The sequence below is a fragment of the Tetrahymena thermophila genome, assembly GCF_000189635.1.
Source record: "Tetrahymena thermophila SB210 genomic scaffold scf_8254611, whole genome shotgun sequence".
NCBI classification, from domain to species: Eukaryota; Ciliophora; class Oligohymenophorea; order Hymenostomatida; family Tetrahymenidae; genus Tetrahymena; species Tetrahymena thermophila.
The window spans coordinates 312,510-333,413 of record NW_002476381.1 but is presented as its reverse complement, the minus strand read 5'-3'; the positions used below and the strand labels follow the sequence as shown (position 1 = coordinate 333,413).

The following is a 20,904-nucleotide window of genomic DNA, read 5'->3' as shown; positions in this document are numbered from 1 at the left end:
ACAAAAACAAATATTTGAGAAAAATAAAAAAATTTGTTCAAAAAAAGATTTCTTTTAATTTGCTAGACAAGTATATTTATAAATGGAAAATCAAATTATCTATTCAAAGTATAAGAAATTTTTAACTATTAATTCACAACACTTTTGCTCAGACATTGACTACCCAAGTAAGACATTTATTTTCTACTATATTGTTGCTATTTTCGGAATATTTTTTCTGTAGCTAGCAAGCTATTTGTAAAATAAAAAAATAAATTAATTAATTAATTATAAACTCAATCAGATCACTAAATAATATTGTCAGATATGGATTAAATTTTAGTCAATTCTTAATAAATATATTATTTTGTAACAAATTTGTTAAATGTTAATTACTATTAATTATCTTGAATTTTTTTATTTTTATCATAATAAATACCTAAAAGTTTCAATTAAACTCGAAAAAAAATAACTAAGCAGATTTTTAAATTTTAATCAAAAATATTTTATTAATGTTTATTTTAATTATCAGAATTTCAAACACTTAAAACACTTTATTTTTTACAGACTATACAATATTAAATAATAGTATAATTCAGTATTAATAAAATTTATTTAATACTCCCTTATAATTTATAAATCTAATACAACTCTAAATTCAAAATAAATAAAAATATTTATTATTTTAGCCTCAAAATTAATTCAACCTCAATCTTGTAAAAGTAAAAATATTATTAGTGCTTCATGCTATGTAAAACCCAAAAGCTAAATTTATAGTATTTTATGTATTAGAATTATGTAATTTATTTATCAGCAAATCACTCTTTATCTTGTTACTATTTTTACTTATAAAATTCTGATTTGGATTTTAAGAGAAGACTATTCTTTTTTTAATAGATCGATCTTTTACTCAAGAAGCTGTATCTTTAATTATTAATTTATTGGTTTTAATTCACTTTAGGTTTAAGACTCTAACACACCGAAGAGGCATTATTGTAAGGAAAATATTTTTTGAATTCTTTGACACTGTCAAACTCATAAAAGAATAAATCTGAATCAATTTATTAAGTATTTTTTACATTTATTCTATGCAGCTTCATTTATTCATTATCTTTAGAATTTTATTCATGCTAGCTTGCACTATGATCAGCTAAATTTAAAATATTATTTTTTTAGCTTTCTTACAATTATTAAATACTTTTAGCAATTTGTTACATGAATTGGTTTTGCTTCTCTAAAATTTAGTTAAATTTTTGTTTACTTAACTCTAGATGTAATTCATTTATGTTATTGTTAATTTATTTTTATTCTTTATAGCTATTTTATTTTAACAAAAGCGTCATAGATTTTATAGCTTTTTATCTCCTAATTTATTGCTTTTAAATATTACATTTTTCTTACATTTTATGACTCATAGACTTATAGAGTTTATTTTCATTCTATAATGACTCTATACTACCAGGTTTATCAGATCTATCAAACAATTTTTAACTTTTTTATGATTTGTATGATTTTTTACTTTCGAACCAATTTTATATTGATATATTATCAATATTAAACTCAATATGATGCTTTTATAATTACTTTTAATTTTTATTTTAATCATTTAAATTTCTTTATTTAGATGATTTCTTAGAAAGGCACATTTGTGAGAAAGAGGTTGGGTTTGATGAGTTATTTTATTGTTAGTTGCATTATTATTTTTCTAAATCTTCTAGAGAGTTTATTTTATTCTATGAATTTATTTTCTTTGCAATATCTCCTTAATTTTTCGATTCAACCTATTTGGTAAATAACTTTTTTTTCATGTTGATTTCTCCCTCTTCCTACTTTTATTAAGAATTTTAATGTGAATCTTTTTTGCGATCAGGGCTTGAAGATTTTTTTTTAGTTGGAGAATAGCTTAATTTTCTCTGCATGAAATTATTTCTTTTTATTTTGTTCTCCTAAAATAAATCTATGTCATCATTAGACTGTAACTATTTATTTTCTTAATCTTAACTTGATTTTTTAGAGTTTTATAAAAAAAGTTATTTTTAATTATTAAAGTCATCCTAATCATCATCATTCTCTTCCAAGTCTTCATTGTACTAATCTTCGTTTATAGTCTATTAACTAGGTAAAGAAGACTAAGAATAGCTACTATCTGAATCACTAAATGAATCGCTATCTAAATCTTAGTTATCATACAATTTAATATCTTTAAAAGTTTGACCTTAAAATTTGACCTTATTTTTAATAATAAGATAAATGGAAATTTCATGATTTTATTAAATTACATATGGATATTAAAGAGAGTATATTTTATCAGGAATCAAGCATTCTTGATAATTTTCATTAAATTTATTATTTGGAGCATCATTTCTTTATCTATTTAAAGAAGTTGTTATATTTTTTCTATATTTTTTAGCACAAAAAGAAATTAAATCCATATTTAAAATAGTAGCATATTTTAAACATTTTCTTTTTTTGTACTATCTAATTTAATCAGCACTATAGTTATATTTATACATTAATAGCTATCTATTTTTACTAAAGTGAATCTTGGGACATTATATCATAGTATGTTTATAACTTTTGCAAGTAAAGCATTGCTCTCCTAGAGAACTAGTGTATAACTAGTATTGATCTCTAACTTTGCAAAATTATTCCTTAATTTTAAAATTTTTTTAGAAAAAAATCACTAAAATTAGTTGTAGTTAATTTACATAATCTAAAGGATCTTCTTTTAAAACACTAATTAAATCATCTCTAGAGATGTAAAATACATGAGTGATATTTGTAGATCTACAACTCATCTCTCTTGGAATACCTGAAATAAACCCTTTGTATCCAAAAAAATTTTATTCCTAATTTAATATGATTTAAAAACAAGAATTAAAGAATATAATGTATATTTAAATTAATAAAAATATATTTTCTCTCTTGGTGTAAGTGAAAAATTAAAAATTTTATTTATAAAGAAATTAACAAACAGTTGAGATTGCTTATTTTCCTTAAAACAAATACTATAATATTAGAAAAGTCTCAATTTAAGAACAAAATCCAAAAACTTAAATAAGGGCAAATGCAAATTTAAAACTAGATTAATTAAATAACCATTAAAAATTGTTTAAATAATTGAAATTTAGGGTATTTTTATAAATTATTTATCAAAATTAGTGAATAAAAAAATAAAAATGATTAAAATTACATTTGTAAAAGCAATAGATTAAATTTATGAATGTTTATTTCCTCCTTTATTTTACAAATAATACTCACACTCACCTTTTATAAGATAGAAAAGTCTCATATCTTGCTCTCCTTGCTCAAAAATGACTTCTCCGGGTACAAATAATTTTTCTTAAACTCTCGAAGATAATTTATTGATTGTTTATTTACTGTAATTCAGTGCAAAATATTTATGTTAAGATAGTATTTTTCCATAGAAATCAGAGAAAATCTAAAACTTAAGTTAACTAGACATCTGATTTACCACAGACAGCCCATTTTCTGGACTGTCTTCTTCAATTGTTTGAATATACTCAATGTATTTCAATGCTCTCATTTACAATTCCTTATTTATTTTTCTATTTCCCATGAATTTAATTGCGTTATATCTCATTTATCTACAATAAAACTTTGTTCATATTAAATAATTAAAAGGATATAATTAATTACATATATTTTTAATATTTGTTTTAGTAATCTTGAAGGATACTGCCAATTGTGTTAACTGAGTAAGAAAAGCAAACAGTTGAAAGACAACTAAATATTATCACAGTTAATCGTTCATAGTCATTTTTAGGTGTAATATCTCCATAGCCTATAGTAATGCAAGTAATAAATGAAAAATATAATGCTTCTGTGTATCTTTAAATCCAATCGCAGGAATCCAAGCCTTAAGTTTTAATCCAGGTATCAGATGGATCGTTTTGAAAATAGTTTCCTATGTAGTGAAAAAAACAGGCAAAGAAATGGTTCATCAAAATGATCATAGCAAAGAGTTTTGTTAAAACCCAAAATTTTTAATATTTTTCAGTCAGATAAAAACGGTTATTGATATCATCCATTAATTTCATTATATTATTCACTCTTAGGAATGTAAATAGGAAAAAATAGCTACTATAAATTCCTAATACATATCCTATCAAACTAATGACATCCAAAATAAACCCATCTTTCACATAACTTAAATAAATTAATAAATATGTTTGTTGATTATTAATAAAATATGTTATTTAAAAAAATATTTTACTTTTTAATTATAAGACTTGATGAATAAATGATTTCTCCTTTATCATAAATAGCTGTCTTAAACTTAATAATCATTCTTATAAAAAATACAATCAAACTTAAAGTATAAAACGTTGAGAATATTTGATTGGATTGAAAGTTGAAGGTAATGATCATTGGTATGATTATTATGTTAAGAGTTGTTATAATGAGAGTAATTAACTTGAAAATTATAACAAACATAGATTCTGGATGAAATTTGTGGGATATTAAATCACTTAATAGCTTATACTTATGATTTATTTCAATTAAATTATTTTTTTCATTCATGTAAGAAGCATCTCCAATCAAAGTGAGTTCATATTGGCTAACTTTTGAAAATTTCTGAGGTAAAAAACTCTTCAACTTCTGCTTTACTCTTAAAGCCGTTGATAAATTTACAGCTACGTTCCATTTTCTATTGCTTTGATTACTTTTTTTCTGATTTAAATCTAGGCCAGTAAAATTAATCAAAGAATTCTTTTTGCTTTTATTTTCTGGTTAAAAATTTGGTGAAATTTGTTATATTTTCCTATTTTTAATAATTGAGTTTCTTATTTTTTCAGTTAGTTAGCTAAGGTTGTAAGATGCATATGAATTTCTTATATTATTAGAGTTTGCATCTACAATTTTTGAATCTTAAGTATTTTTTAATTCTAAATCAAAAAGCTAATTCTACTATGATAAACAAATACTGTTTTGATCTGATGATTTTTAAGTTAAAATATTATGTGCTCTAATTTTATTACTTTGATCTTATCTAAGTATATTCTTTTCCAGCATTTATTCATCTTCTTAAGTAAATAAAGTTTCCAATTATCTAACTTCTCTACCATCTTTTATTAATTATTTTTATAATTTAAAATATTACTAAGATTTTATACATACCTTTATTTAGATCTATTTTTGGGATTAAATCTTTCATATTTAAGTCTTCATCAAAGCCTTTTATTTATATCATAACAAACCTTAATAAAACAAATAATTGTTTATTTTATTTCTTACATTGCTAAAAAAGAGGCGAAAATGCATTTATCTCATTTATATTATTGAAATCGTTCTTCTCTTTACCATCTAACTCTTCTATATGTATTGATAAATTATTGTTTCAATATTTTTGTTATGTCTGTTCAAATCAAATTACTCATATTCTCGCTATCTTAGTTTTCTGTTTAAACACTTAAAAAATTATCAAATTAATATTGTGATTTTAAACTCTAAGAATCTCTCATTTAATAATTCATATCAGAAAGGATATTAATTTCTTCATTTTTTTGTCCTTTCAAATCCTCTTATTATATAATTTATAATTCTTTGAACATCTATCTTAACCCTCTCTTTTTGCTTTTTAATTTTAATTACTTAATTATTTTGTGTAATTTACAAATTCTTCTACTATTTGAAATTTTATTTGCTTATTTATTTATTGGTGGAAATGTAGGGAATTTAAAAATAATAAATTGAAAGTTAATTGAATAAGTAAATTAGAAACTACAAGAATTTTCAGTAAAATTTTCTAAAAAAAACATAAATACGACTTAATTAACTTTATTAAATATTCATAAAATCAAACAAATTAAAAATAACCTCTTACAAATTAATGAGTTAATTAACCTAAATTCTTTCGATATTTATTTGCTAGTTACTAATAATTAGCATCTTTAATAAAATATCACGATAAGTTTCTCTTTTTTTTGGTTTTTTTATTTAAATATTATTAAAAAAAATATGCTAAATTAATACCAATTATATACTCATTTTATAAAAGTAATTTTATTGACTAATCATATTTTACTTTAACTTTATTTGAAATAATTTAATATGAATATAAATAGAATATTTTTAATAAATCACTAATAATTTTTTTAAAAAAATGAAAAACAAAAAATAATAATTTTATAATTTATTTTCTATGTAAATCTAGTTAAATTTATCATCCTTCCAAATATTATTGAAGACAACTATTTTGTGCATTTTAAAAGATTGCTTTTATTTTATTATTTAATAATTTATATTTTAAAATTAACTTAAACTTCAAATTTAATATGAAAGAAAATAGATAAACAAACATTTAATATTAATTATTAGGTAATAAACTTCTATAATTTTTTATTATATTGAATAAATAAATTTCGATTAACTGATTAAAAGAATTGCAACAAAAGGACATTTTCTGAGGAGTAATTTTAACCATTAATATTAAATTGGCTAATAAATTAATATCATAGAGCATTATTAGTTTAAGAAAGATTAGAAAATGATGAATTTCTACTCAAAGAAATTGAAGAATATTATTCTCTAAAAGATTTGATAATATCATTATCCTAAATTTTATTTACACTAGGCTTATTCTTTATGTTTTTAGCTCTTTCAGCAAATTTTAAAGCTTAAAGTGAAGTTTCATAGTTTTCTATGGCTGTTAAAATACAATTTTTAAAGTTAAAAATAATTTATTGAGAAAACAATTAATTTTAATAAATTTATATTTACAAATAACTGTGAGTAAAACAGTTTTAGAATTTCCTCCCAAAGAATTTTGTAGGATTCTAGTTAGCTAAGACTCTCTATATGGGATGTGTTAGTTTCCTGGTTTAGATAAAGCTATAGTCACTTTTTCTAAAGTTGATAAACTCTTATTTACTAAGATGGATTCACTCAAATTTTTTCCAAAGCATCCAACTTTAGATATTCTCTCAAATCCTGCCAAGCTAACTATATTTAATATACTTACATTAAGCGCATTTTCAATACTATTTTTATCATATTTTTAAATTTAAATTTAATGAATTGTGTGACCTCTTACATAATTATTATTCATTGTGTTTGAACTTCCTAGGGAATTTTTCTTTGCTAATTCAATTTATTTCATAAATTCTTCATGATTTGTTACTAAAACACTTGTTAGTTTTTCTACAAAAACTTAATGATATTAGTTTTCTCTTAAAAATAGGTTTTAGTTTTACTTTTAAAGTAAATCATTTATATTTTCATTTAATATTTGTAAAGATGAAACTCTAATAATAAATTCTTTGTTCGGATTTTATTCTATTTTAGAAAATATTTACTATGATACTCTAGGGATTATTCCCATTTCTTCCAAATTAGATTTATCTCCTTCTAGAGTAAAATCTTTGCTCTATTAATATTCACCATAAACAAGAAGAGTAGCATTAAAACCATTAAGCGAACTTTCTACTAAAGGTTCAACGATTTCATTATATACCATAGATTAGTTATCTTATAAGTCATAAACTTTATCTAGACAAAACTTTTTATTTAGTTTTTCTTGTAAATTAGAATCTACAAGAGTTATTTAATTATTTTTTTTATCAACACAAAGTATTTCTGGCAGATTTTACATATGATGTACTTACAAAGGTAAGTATCTAACAGCTACTTGGAATGATTTTTATTAATCAGCAAATAAATTATTTAACATTATTAATTTTATTTTTATTTATGTTATTATATGACTTTTTCATCAAATCAAATCAAAGTTATTATATTTATATTTAAGTTATGTGGAAAGCAAAACTTTTCTGTTTAAGCCTTAAAATAAGAAAATTAAAAAAATCTAATCAAATCCGATTAAAAATAATTAATCGTAAATCAAATATTTATGTAAAAAAATTTAACTTTTCTATATTATGAACAAAAAAGTTAATAAAAATTTTTCAAAAAAAACTTTTTAACATAATTTGTAAATTAAATTTGTAGTCAGATCAAGCAAGCAAGATAAAAAATGCAATTGTATCATCAAATAAAATGACTAAATAAATATAATCTTGGATCTTCTGATACCTGAATAAGCAAGTCTTGAAATATTTTAGATTAAAAAATATTTAAAATTTAAATCATGAAATATTTATATCAAATAATTTAAATAAATAAGTAGTAAAATGATCAATAGAAGAGTATTTTACAAATTAAAAATCAATATTTACAAGATTAATTTTCTTTACTATAAAATTATAAAGAGTATTTTTTTATTTAAAACTAGCTTATTTTATATTCATTGAATTAAATTTTAAAAATAATACAATTCTTAATTAAAATGTTTTGTTTTTATTTTTATTTTATGGATGAATTAATTTCAAAATTTAATAACATAACAAGCAATTTAAAAAAAAAAAATCAACTTTTTTGAGAATTGTTTGAAAAAATGGAAATGATTGTTGTTATTTTTATTTGATTAAATATTAATAAAGACTTTTTGTTTGGTATTTGTATGCTTCATCTATAAATGCATGTCACTTCACATTTTATTATTTATGAAGAAAGAAATTTTTTGTTTAAGTTATTAAATTAAAATCTTAAATTTTCAAATTAATTTAATAAAAAAAAAACAATATATTTTTTAATCAATTAATAAATCTAAAAAACATTAAAAAAAGCAACAATATTTGAGTTGTTTAATTAGAAAATCAAATAAATAGGGAGTAATTTGACAAAAGATAATAGATTCATTCATAGACAACATATCAATTAAGTATAATGAGCAAATAAGAAAAAAATAGTAAAAATGATGAGTGTGTTAAGGTCGTCGTTAGATGTAGACCTTTGAACTCAAAGGAAAAAGAAGATGGAAGAACATAAGTAGTATTTGTAAATTAATCAAGAGGTGAAATTTCAGTCACAAACCCAAAAGGTGATTCAGCTGAAGCACCTAAAGTATTTACTTTTGATTCCACATTTGAACCTGAAGTTGAATAAGAAACTGTTTACAAAAATACTGCATATCCAATTGTTGAAAGTGTTCTTGAGGGTTATAATGGAACTATTTTTGCATATGGTCAAACTGGTACAGGTAAAACCCATACTATGGAAGGTAAAGATGAACCTAAACATTTAAGAGGTATCATTCCTAGAACTTTCGACCATATTTTCCGTTCAATTAAGGGAACTCCAAACGTACAGTTTTTAGTTAGAGTTAGTTTTCTTGAATTGTACAATGAAGAAATTAGAGATCTACTTTAGAAGAATATCAAAAAGTTAGAATTGAGAGAAAAACCAGGCAGTGGTGTTTATGTAAAAGATTTGTCTACTTTTATGATTTAAGATTAAGAAGAATTGAGAGAAAAATTATTACATGGTCGTGAAAATCGTGCTGTAGGAGCTACTTAAATGAATCAAGATTCTTCACGTTCTCACTCTATTTTTGCAATTACTATTGAAAGATGCGATATTGTTAATGGTGAAAGCCACATTAGAGTCGGTAAGTTAAATCTTGTCGATCTTGCTGGTTCTGAACGTTAGAGTAAAACTCAAGCTACTGGTTCTAGACTAAAAGAAGCCATTAATATTAACTAAAGTTTAACAACTCTAGGTAACGTTATCTCCTCTCTTATCGATCCTAAAGCTACCCACGTTCCTTATAGAGATTCTAAATTAACAAGACTTCTTTAAGATTCACTTGGTGGTAACACTAAAACTGTTATGGTTGCTAACGTTGGTAATTTATTTTAAACTAATAAAAATTTTTAAAAAGAAATAATCCTCTTTAAGATTAAATTAACACATTTAATAATAAAAATGGATAATTGAGAATTTCAAAATTAAATTTCATTTGTTAATCGTAAAAAAAACTAATTATTTAAATGTATTTTTATAAAATATTAATTAATAAATAATAAATTTTAAAAAATTAAAGGTCCTGCCGACTTTAACTATGATGAAACTATTTCAACTTTGAGATATGCCCACAGAGCTAAATCCATTTAGAATCATGCTAAAATTAATGAAGATCCTAAAGATGCTATGATTAGATAGTTTTAAGAAGAAATTGCTAAGTTGAAATAACAATTAGCCAGTTCAGTTGATAAAGATGGAAATATTGTCATGATGGAAGCAGAAGTCATCTAGGTATTTATTTTAAATTTAAAAATAAAAACAATTTAACAATTTAATAAAAATGTTTATTTATTTACTTTTAATTTAAATTTTAGGTTGAAAAAGTCATTACTATTAATGATGATGAAAAGGTCAAGCTTTTATAGCAAAAGTTAGAGCAAGAAAAGTCTGAAGTTGAGAAGAAGTATTAGAATGAAGTAAAGAAGATTGAAGAAGATAAAAAACTTTAAGAAAAAGAAAAGCAACAACTTCTCTAACAACTTATGGATAAAGAAGAAAGAGAATAGAAGTAGAGAGAACAACAAGAAAAATTGCTTAAAAAATTATAAAAAATGTAAGAAAAAGTTATTTAAGGAGATGAAATTATGTAAAAGGCTCTTGAAAAAGAAAGAGAATTAAATAAAGCCCAGCAAGAATTGCAACAAAGAAAGGAAAGAGACCGTTAAATAGCTGAATAAATTAAAAGAAATGAAGATTTGGCTTTAGAAATTAATTAAAAATATAGAAGTTAAGCAGAAGAAGCTTAGGATAAAACAAAAAGAATAAAAGCATTGGTTGGTAGACTTAAATAAATTGAAAGTGAAAACAGAGAACTCGATGATTTCTATGGTTCTGAAATAGAATAACTCTAAGAAAGACGTAGAGATTTGTAAAAAGAACTCAAGTTAAAGAATTTAATACTTGAATATTTCATTCCTGAAAAAGAGTTAGAAAGATTATAAGTATGTTTTTTTCATTTTTTAATTCAAATTTTTATTAACTTCGATATAAATTTAAATAGTTAAGAGCAATGTATAATGAAGAGCTAGATGAATGGATGTATCCTTACTTACACCTGGCTGGAAATTTAGTTAGAAATTCAGAAGAAAGAAAATAATAAGAATAAGAGATTAAATTTTAAGAAGATGTTGAAGAAATTCTTAAACTAGAAGAAGAAGGTCATCCAAATGTATTCTTTGTATACACTGAAGAAGGACCAGTTCGTGAAGATGACATAGACCCAGAGCAAAGAAAAAAGAAAGCAGTTGCACAAGCTAGAAAATAAAGTGCCAAAAAACGTCCAACTTCAAAGCCAGGGTAATCAGCTACATCAAAAAGACCATAAAGCGGTGTTAAAAATTCAAATAACAGCTCTTCTGTTACAGCTGACTCTGATAATTACCCCAAAGCAAAAGGATTATAACCTAAAAAGTGATTTAAATATTTAAATAATTAATTTAAGTATTTTCATAAAATAATTAAAATCTTATTTGTATTGTTTATGTAATCAAATTAGTTTAAAAAACTTTACAAATTTTATTAAAATTTTTACTAATTTTTTATGAGAATAAAGTTTTTATTAACAAATTTGAGTAAAAAATATGCTATGATAATCAATATTTTAGGCATTAAAATATATAAAAAGAAACTAAATTAATATTATAAAATCAATCAAATTTTAATTAAATTCATAATTAGTAACTTATTTATGGTAGATTGTAAGTAGATAATCATAGATTGAAATCAAAAGTGATACCAATAATTTATTAATTTTACTTATTAAAAATTCAAATCTCAATAAATTACTCAATAAGTTGGGTATTAAGAATATACATTAAAATTAAAAAATAATAATAAAATCAAACATAAAAATGATTTTTTATTAATTAAAAAGCTTTAAAATAATATATAGATATATATTGTTTGGTACAAGAATAAGCAAAAAATCATATTTTAAATAGGAACCAAAATATTAAATTCTAAATTGGTTCTAAAAAATAAGTTTAGTTTAAATAAACTTATTTTTATTAGATTAAAATGCTTTATAAAAGAATAAAATCAAACAAAATTATCCTTTTTTATTAAATAATAGGCTGAGAAAAGAAAATAATTTAAAGATAAATTTAGTGATATAAAAGTGAGAAAACAAAAAAAAAAGCATTTTTTTCATAACATCATAAATAATAATTGAATTCAATATTAAAGTTTTTTGAGTAATTGGCTAATTATCATAATTTGAAATTATCATTAAATAATGTTTGCCTTGTATAAAATGGATTTTTATTCCATTTTATAGAGAGTTGATGAATATTATCTAAGTATTCTACTGTCCTAGAGCTATTTATACATTTAAAATTTTAATTTAAAAAACCTGAAATTAAAAAAATTACTCGCTAATTGTAGAACGATTTGTTAAATCTTCTTGCCTTGATGTTTGCTAACTTTTTAAGATTTTAATTTTTAACTTGCTTTTGCTTACAGATTCAAATTTGCTTTTTCTTAGTTCTTCTTCATAAAAAGTAGTTTTTGAAACTATAAATCTTTCCTTGAACCATTTAATTTTAATAATCTTGTAGATTTAAAAGAAAGCATACAATACATTTATTATAAACATTATTCCCATGAAAGCAATTACACACCAAGCTAATTACTCTTTATTGTATATTGCAGTTAAAAGTACAAACAAATTTATGAGAATCTATAACATTTCTAAAGTATAGTAATACCTTTATTCATGCAACACTAAAACAGGTTTATACTTAATCATGTATCCTAAAAACAATAAATTCAATAATAATATTAGAGATAATGATATGCCAGGGATGCTTATAAATGAAATAAACAACAAATTTAATATTTTTTTCATTTCAAAAAATAGCCAAAAATATTTCTAAAAGCGGTTTTCTAAATTTAGATTTTCTACAAATACATAATATTAATTGACTTGATTCATATCAGCTAGCTTCTTAAAAGTGCTTACTTTCAAGTAAAAGAATATCAAGAACAAAATGTAGCACATTAAGTAAATTATGGAAAATACAAAGCTTAAAATCTAAGCTTCAGTTGAAAACTCAGCATTTTTTAGAGAGTTAAAGGTAGAAATCAAAATGAAATTTGAAAAGATAAGTTGTAACCTTATCATGTATGACCTATTTCTACTGTCAACTGTTTCACATATTTAGAATTTACTTTTAAGTAATTTACAGATTGCTAATATTGTAACAGCTATTCCAATTATTATCACATAAATAATTATGTTGTTTAAGAAAATTTTACTCAGATTTTAAGATCTTATTGATTTTATATTGCTTGAAGATACATCAGATCCACTTAAGCTTCTCTTCGACTATAGCTTTTTTTAATTATTATTCTAATTATTATCATTTTAAGTTTCAAGATTTAGTGGGCTTGGAATTAAATTTATAAAATTCATTTAATAGGATTATTCTAGGAAGGTAAAACCTAAGCTTACCACTTTAAAATCACCTGCTAATTTCATATTTCCGATTAGCTATTACATTTGAATTGAGTAGAGAAAAGAACCACTTGATTAAAATAATAAAGCACTAACCGATTATACTGCTATTGATGAAATTTAAATAGATTGAGTACTTATATCTACTTTAGTAATTAGTTCTAATTCTTTCTCACATTATTCTATTTTTTCGTGAAGACATGAGTAGTTATCATACCTTTTATCGTATTCACAATAGTAAGATTTATTTTTATAAGTTTTTGCACAAGTTAAACAAATTGTTTTGCTTTGGCAAGTTTCACAATTTTAAATTAAACATTTTTGGCAAGTGTTATTTTCATCTGCATATTCGTCTGCCTTACACTTAACACAAACCTTCTAAGAATAACTCATAAGACTTAAGCCTGGCTCACATTATTAACATGTATCTTTGTTTAAACACTTGAGACAGAAAGGACCACACTTTTAACAGATGTTAGTGCTATCTGCGAAATAACCTAATGGACAATCTAAGACACATTACAATTTATTTTTATCAGTCTTAAAATAAAAACACTTTTAGCACTTATCTACTTTAGGATTTCTAATGTAACCTTCTTTACATTTATCAACGCAATAATTATCTTCATCAAAGAATTCCAAGGGATTAGCACACTTAATACAACTTGTTTCAGTTTTTCCAAAACATGATTTACATTTTGAATGGCAAATTTCACATTATTTTGTATCCAAATCTATATTTGAAAATTAAGTAAATTATTCAAAAAAATCTTAAAGAAAAATAAATAAATAAATTTACCTAAATATTCGCCTTCTTTACAATTAAAGCAAAGTCCATCATAAAGTTTAAAATTTGGAGCACAAGTATCACATTTTAGATGATCAGAGCAAGAAAGACAGCTTTAATCACATTTTAGGCATTAATTTTCTTTATAAAAGTAACCCTTTTCACATTTTTCGCAAGTATTTGATGATGTACAGGTTTAGCAATGATCTAAACATTTAATACATTTTATTCCATCATTGAATTCATTTTCTTAGCATATTTCACAATTTTAATTTTTCAGAGAGATAAAAAGATTTTTATTTAGACACTTTGAACATTAGTTTTTATTACTTCCAAAACAAGATTCACAATCGTTATGACATTTTAAACACTAATGACTCTCATCAAAATATGAATAGGGATAAGAGCAGCTTATACAATCATATTTTGTAGATCCAGTGCAAGTAGAACACGACGAATCACATTACATACATTTTCCTTCAAATTTATAAAACCCAACATCTGGACATATACCGCATTTCCCATTAGCTAAGAAATAAAACCCTGGTTAGCATTTCAAACAATCTTAATCAGTTTCACCTTTACATTGCAAACACGAAGAATGGCATATATTGCATATTCCATCTATTTATTATTTAATAAAATCAAAGTTAAATAAATAGAATAATTTTTTTATTATTGAAATAAAAGATAATATTTTTATAATTTATTTTATAATAAGTTTATACTGGATTATTCATTCATTAAATAATCAATTGAGTTTAAATTTTTTGAAATAAAATTCATTTTGTTCATAAATATTTTAAAAATTTAAATAAATAAATTACTGAATAATTGTCTAGGGCTCTAACAACTAAAACATGAATTAGACTGAGAATTGCTACAAGTTTAGCAAGAAGAATGGCATAGTTAGCATCTATTGTTAGAATCAACAAATTTTCTGTTTTTAGTATCACATACCTAACATGTATTATCTTATTGAAAGCTCAGTCCTTATTTGCACTCTATGCAATCATTTTCCATACTGGAATTACATTTAATGCAAGTTTCATGACATTTTACACAATTATTTTAATTATCTATAAAATAACCATTTTAAATGTTACATACATCACAAGATTTATCAGGAAACAAGGAGTATCCACTTTTACAAGTTATGCACTAGTTTTTATCTGGTCCAAGACAAGACTTACAATTAGAGCTACAACTTAAGCAGTAATTATTAGAATCTACATAAAAACCGTTGGAAATAGGACATATCTAGCAACTGCTATCAACTGAAAAGCTTAGACCTAAATTACATTAAGAGCATTAAGTAGGAAGCGGACCAACACATTTTTTGCATGAACTATGGCAGTCTTAGCAAATATTGTTAGAATCTATAAACTACCTATCATTTAAATCGCATAATTTGCATGAATTATTTGGATACAAAGCTAATCCTTATGAACATGATATACACTATTAGGGTGAAGGGCCACTACATTTTTGGCAACTATCATCACATTTTTTACATAGATTCTAAGAATCTATGTAGTGTTTGTTATCTATATCACATCCTTAACAGGTTTTATCAGGTTGGACTGAATAACCTTATTTGCATTAAGTACAATCAGTATTTTCAGTACCAGTGCAGGTCTTACATGAAAAATGACATTTCTAGCATATTTAGTTTTTATCCAAAAAATAACCATTATTTGTATCGCAAACATTACATGTATGATCAAAGAAGAAATTCATTCCACTTAAGCACTTCAAACATTCAGTATTTTAAGATCCAGAACAAGTCTAACAGTTTTCATTACACTTCTAACAAATATTTTTATCATCTATAAAGTATCTATTTTATGTATCACAAAAATCACAGCTACGATCAGGATAAAAAATGAATCCTGTCTTGCATACTTTACAATTTATTTTAAGAGGTCCATTGCATGTGTAGCATGATGAATGGCATGGCTAACATTTCTTTAGACTGTCTAAATAAAATCCATCTTGACAACTTAAACAATTAGAGTCAGAGTTTCCGCTACATGTTAAACACGAAGAATGACACTCCTAGCAAATTAAGTTCTCATCTAAATAATATTTGTTATCAGTATAGCATATTTTGCAGGAATGGTTTGGGAAAATGTATTTATCCTATTCACAAGTAAGACAATCATATTCTGTTTAACCATTGCAAGTACTACAACTAGAATGGCAGGGTTAACAAGTTTTTTTTTAATCTAAAAAAAACCCTTTTTAACAAGAAGTGCAGTTATTGCTAAGCGGTCCATTGCAGGTTAAACATGAGCTATGACATTTTTGGCATATTTAGGAACTATCAATAAAGTATTGATTTTATACATTACAATCATTGCATGAATTATCTGGGTACATATATTTACCTTTTGGACAGCTTAGGCAAGAATTTAAAGTAGCATCATTGCATGTTTAGCAACTATTATGGCATGATTAACATATTTTTTTATCATCAACAAATTGTTTATTTTAAGTATCGCAAAATTTACAAGATTTATCAGGATAAAGAGTTTAATCATTTGGACAACTTAGACAAGAATTCATAGATGAACCATCGCATGTTTGACAAGAAGGATGACAGGATTAACAAACTTTAAAAGAATCTAAATATTGTTAGTTTTTGGTATCACAAATTTAGCATAGATGCTCAGTATTAAAATATTTATTTGTATCACAAGTCAAGCAATCTTTTTGTGTTGTCCCATTACAAGTTAAGCAACTGTCATGACATTCTTAGCATATTTATTTATTATCTATAAATTACTTTTTGTCAATATTACAAACATTACAGGATTTATTAGGATATAGATTATTTCCATCTGGACAGCTTAAGCATTAATTACTTTTAGTTCCATCACACGTTTAGCAAGATGGATCACAATTTTAGCATATTTAGTTTGAGTCAAGAAATTGTTTATTCTGTTGATCACACTTTTTACAAGATCTATCAGGGTAAAGATTAGTTCCAGGAATACAGGTTAAACACTAAGTCTCTAAGGGGCCACTACATGTCAAACAAGACTTACTACATTGTCTGCAAACTTATTTGTCATCTAAATATTATTAATTTGCTATATCACAAATTTTACAAGAATTATCAGGGTACATTTTTAAATTAGAAATACATGTTAAACAACCGTTTAAAGTAGAATCTTTACAAGTCAAGCACGAGTTGTGGCAACTTTAGCAAATATTTTATGAGTCCAAATATTGTTAGTTGAAAATAGAGCATTTTCTGCAAGTTTTATCAGGGTATAAATTAGTTCCATCTGGACAGGTTAAGCAATTAAATTCCTAAGGTCCATTGCATGTTTGGCAAGAATTATGGCATTTTTAACATATTTGCATATTATCTAAATATTACTTATTATTAATATCACATATTTAACATGTTTTATCAGGATACAAATTTGTGTTTGGAGGACATGATATACATTGATTTGCTTAATCACCTTAACAAGTTTAGCAAGAAGGATGACAATCTCTACAAATTTATTGATTATCCAAATATTTTTAATTATTTATATCACAAAATTAACAAGAATTATCTGGGAACATATTTTTTCCAATAGGGCAAGTCTTGCAGGAGTTTTTTGATTTATCAGTACATGTCTAGCATGTTATATCGCATGCTTAACATATATTTTAAGAGTCTAAAAACATTTAATTCTTTGTATCACATGTTTTCCTACACGATTTATCTGGGTATAGATAAGAGCCTTAAGGACAAGTTAAGCATTTATTTGATTCTTAACCATCACATGTTTAACAAGAAGGATCACAATCTCTACATATCTATAAATCATCTAAATATTACTTATTTTTTATTGAGCAAATGTTGCATGATCCATCTGGATAAAGGTTAGTATTAGGAGGACAACTTAAGCAGTCAGTAGATTTACTTCCTTTACATGTTAAACAGGATGAATGGCAATCTCTGCATATTTATTTATCATCTAAATATTTTTGATTATTAGTATCACAAATTTTACATCTATTATCTGGAAAAAGATTTGTTTTTGGAGGGCAAGATAGACATGATGTTTCTAAATTACCTTAACAAGTTTAACAAGAATTATCACATTATTAACAAATACTTTTAAGATCTAAAAATTATTTATTTTATAAATCGCAAAACTTACAGCTAAAATCTGGATATAAATTTGTACCTTATGGGCATTTCAAACACTAATTTTAGGAACTTCCATTACATGTTTAGCATGAAGAATGACATTTTTAACAAACTGACTTATCATCTAAATAATAGCCATTATTTATATCACAAAAATTACAGGAATTATCTGGAAATAAATTATTTCCTTATGGACATGTAGAGCATGATTAACTTGTTAATCCATTACATTTTTAGCATGTTTGGTGACATTTTTGACAAATTTATGACTTATCTAGGTAATATTTGTTATTAACATCACAAATTCCGCATTTATTGTCAATAAACAAATACTAACCGGCAGGGCAAGAAGTGCAGTTTTTAGCAGAATCTAAGCATGTTTAACAATTAGGATCACATTTAGTGCATGTATTTGGTGGGGTTAAGAAATATCCATTTTAACATTATTAGCAAATATAGGTATCCTAGCTTCTACTACACGTTTTACAATAATTAGGGCAACAAATATTACCGTTCTTAGTTGAAGAAGGGGATTGGCAAACAGAGGGATAATCACATTATTTTTTATCAGGAAAATAAATATCACCATCACTAGCATATTTGCATGAAGCACAAACAGAAACTTAAAGATTATCACAAATACAATATTATCCACATTTCTAAAGTATTCTCTTTAAATTATTATTTGCCCTTAGATTTATTTAATAATATTTTTAAAAGAAAATATGAGTACTTTTAATATATTTTATTTTGTAAAATTAATTTATTTAACTCAAACTTTGGATTTACTAAATCTATCTCTCAATAATATTTATTAAGGAAACAAAAATATTAAATCATGTCAAAATTGATTGTATTTAGCATGCTTTGTTTGGTAAAATCCTCTCTAATTTAAGTATTAATTAGATATGAAGATAAGAGAGATTTTGTAATTCTGTATTTAAAAAAATATAATTAAAGATATTTTTACTTTTCTTCAGTATTTTCGTTATTTAGACCACCTCTGATAGATAAGCTTGATGCAAATTTCAAAATGTGAAAAATAGCTATATAAGGAAATAATATTAATAATAGATTATTAAAAATATAATACCAATAATTATGAATATTGCTGATAAGTTTTTCATTTTAAGTAGGCTAATATTAATTTGATTAGATTTAGTTTGATTAAAAAAGATTATATACCTTTTGTTTGCTTCAGCAAACTTTGTATTTTTCAATTTTATATTCTTTTATGTATGTTTTTCGTGATAAATCTTACAAAAAAAAAATTCTATTTATAAATTAAATTAATAATCAATGTTGATTATCTTTATAAATAATTAAAAATATAACAAAAATACAAAATAAAATGATAGAAGGATATGATAAAAAATAAATTCCTTAGAAATAAATTAGGTCAAAATAAAATTGAAAAATATTTATCTGGCTATTATTTTAGTGATAGAAATACTTGTATCTTATTTTTTAAAATGTTTATTAATATATTGTTTTGATTGTTCATTAAGATTTAAATCACAAAAAATTAGATTTTTGATTTATAATAGTTCTGTAATCTCGCTTTTTCTTGTGGTTTTGGTAACACTTTATTTTTCGTTTATAATCATATCTTTGTGTGGTTTTAAAGTTTACATCATCTATTTTGATATAATCAAAAATTTGTATGGAATTTTTTAATTACTAATTAAATCTGAAATAATTAAAGTAAGAAAGAATGAAGAGAAGAAATAATAACCTTAATTAAGTTATTAATACCTTCATATTCTAATTTAATCTCCAGAAACATCAAAACCATATGGTCTATGATCAAAATCGTTGTTAAAAATATATACTGGCTAGCAGAGCTTAACATAAAATTAATTTTAATTGTTAACACATCAAAAATTATAGGATTATACATTTGTTATAGAGGATTGTTTTAATAAAAAGATACATTTTGAATACTATTTAATCATATTTTTATAGAACTACTTCAATATTACTTCTTTTTATATTAAAAATATATTTGAGAAAAAAGAAAAAAAATTGATTATTAAAAATTTTTTCTTATTTATTTTTAATTCATAAGCAATTAAAATATTATTTTTCAAGGATTTTCATAAATTTATTTTTAACAACATTAAATTTTATAAAATAAATATATTAATTTATATTTAGCAAATAATTTTACCATTTATTTATTAAGCAAAGGACTAGCTCTGAACTCTTTAAGAGATACACTTAAATATAAACAAACTCATTAAAAAATATAACAATTAGTTTGAATTAGTAAATTTTTAAAATCTTAATTAATAAAATAGTTATCATTTCTTTAATCCTAATTATAAGATAAAACTCTTTAAAATTTTAATGAATGCTATTTTTTTATGATTTTTTAATACAAAAAATTTATATTATTTACATAAATTTTATTTAAATTGTATAAAAAATATAATAAAACGATAATCAAAATATTTAATTTAGAAATAATAATAATATATTATATTTATAATTTAATTGATAATAGGCAAAATATTAAATACTATTTGTTTAATTATTTTATGAATTTTTAAAGAAATTTATTTAAAGCAACATACCATAAACTATGTAGTTTTAAGATTTGAGCTATATCTTTTCTTTTCCTTTTTAATTTGGATGCATAAT

General features: G+C 23.3%; 4 protein-coding genes across 4 annotated transcripts; 1 reads left to right on the top strand and 3 right to left on the bottom strand. All coding sequences in view use genetic code 6, as the record gives it.

The window, feature by feature from the left end:
• Positions 1 to 797: 797 nt before the first annotated feature.
• On the bottom strand, positions 798 to 5,465 carry TTHERM_00481240 (cation channel family protein; the record flags this gene model as incomplete). Its single annotated transcript, XM_001017435.2, has 9 exons — positions 798 to 2,207; positions 2,259 to 2,630; positions 2,688 to 2,828; positions 3,173 to 3,587; positions 3,640 to 4,149; positions 4,217 to 5,069; positions 5,122 to 5,178; positions 5,239 to 5,316; positions 5,378 to 5,465. The coding sequence occupies 9 exons, from the start codon at positions 5,463 to 5,465 to the stop codon at positions 798 to 800; spliced, it is 3,924 nt and encodes a 1,307-aa protein (XP_001017435.2).
• Positions 5,466 to 6,455: 990 nt separating this feature from the next.
• On the bottom strand, positions 6,456 to 7,672 carry TTHERM_00481230 (kinesin motor catalytic domain protein; the record flags this gene model as incomplete). The annotated part of the gene is made up of 2 exons (XM_001017434.1): positions 6,456 to 6,649; positions 6,724 to 7,672. 2 exons carry the CDS (start codon positions 7,670 to 7,672, stop codon positions 6,456 to 6,458), a joined length of 1,143 nt encoding a protein of 380 aa, XP_001017434.1.
• A 1,055-nt stretch (positions 7,673 to 8,727) lies between these two features.
• On the top strand, positions 8,728 to 11,278 carry TTHERM_00481220 (kinesin motor catalytic domain protein; the record flags this gene model as incomplete). Its single annotated transcript, XM_001017433.1, has 4 exons — positions 8,728 to 9,685; positions 9,884 to 10,095; positions 10,179 to 10,805; positions 10,865 to 11,278. The coding sequence occupies 4 exons, from the start codon at positions 8,728 to 8,730 to the stop codon at positions 11,276 to 11,278; spliced, it is 2,211 nt and encodes a 736-aa protein (XP_001017433.1).
• Positions 11,279 to 12,071: 793 nt separating this feature from the next.
• Positions 12,072 to 19,388, bottom strand: TTHERM_00481210 (zinc finger lsd1 subclass family protein; the record flags this gene model as incomplete). The annotated part of the gene is made up of 6 exons (XM_001017432.2): positions 12,072 to 12,180; positions 12,234 to 14,052; positions 14,118 to 14,729; positions 14,933 to 18,951; positions 19,232 to 19,307; positions 19,355 to 19,388. 6 exons carry the CDS (start codon positions 19,386 to 19,388, stop codon positions 12,072 to 12,074), a joined length of 6,669 nt encoding a protein of 2,222 aa, XP_001017432.2.
• Positions 19,389 to 20,904: the final 1,516 nt, after the last annotated feature.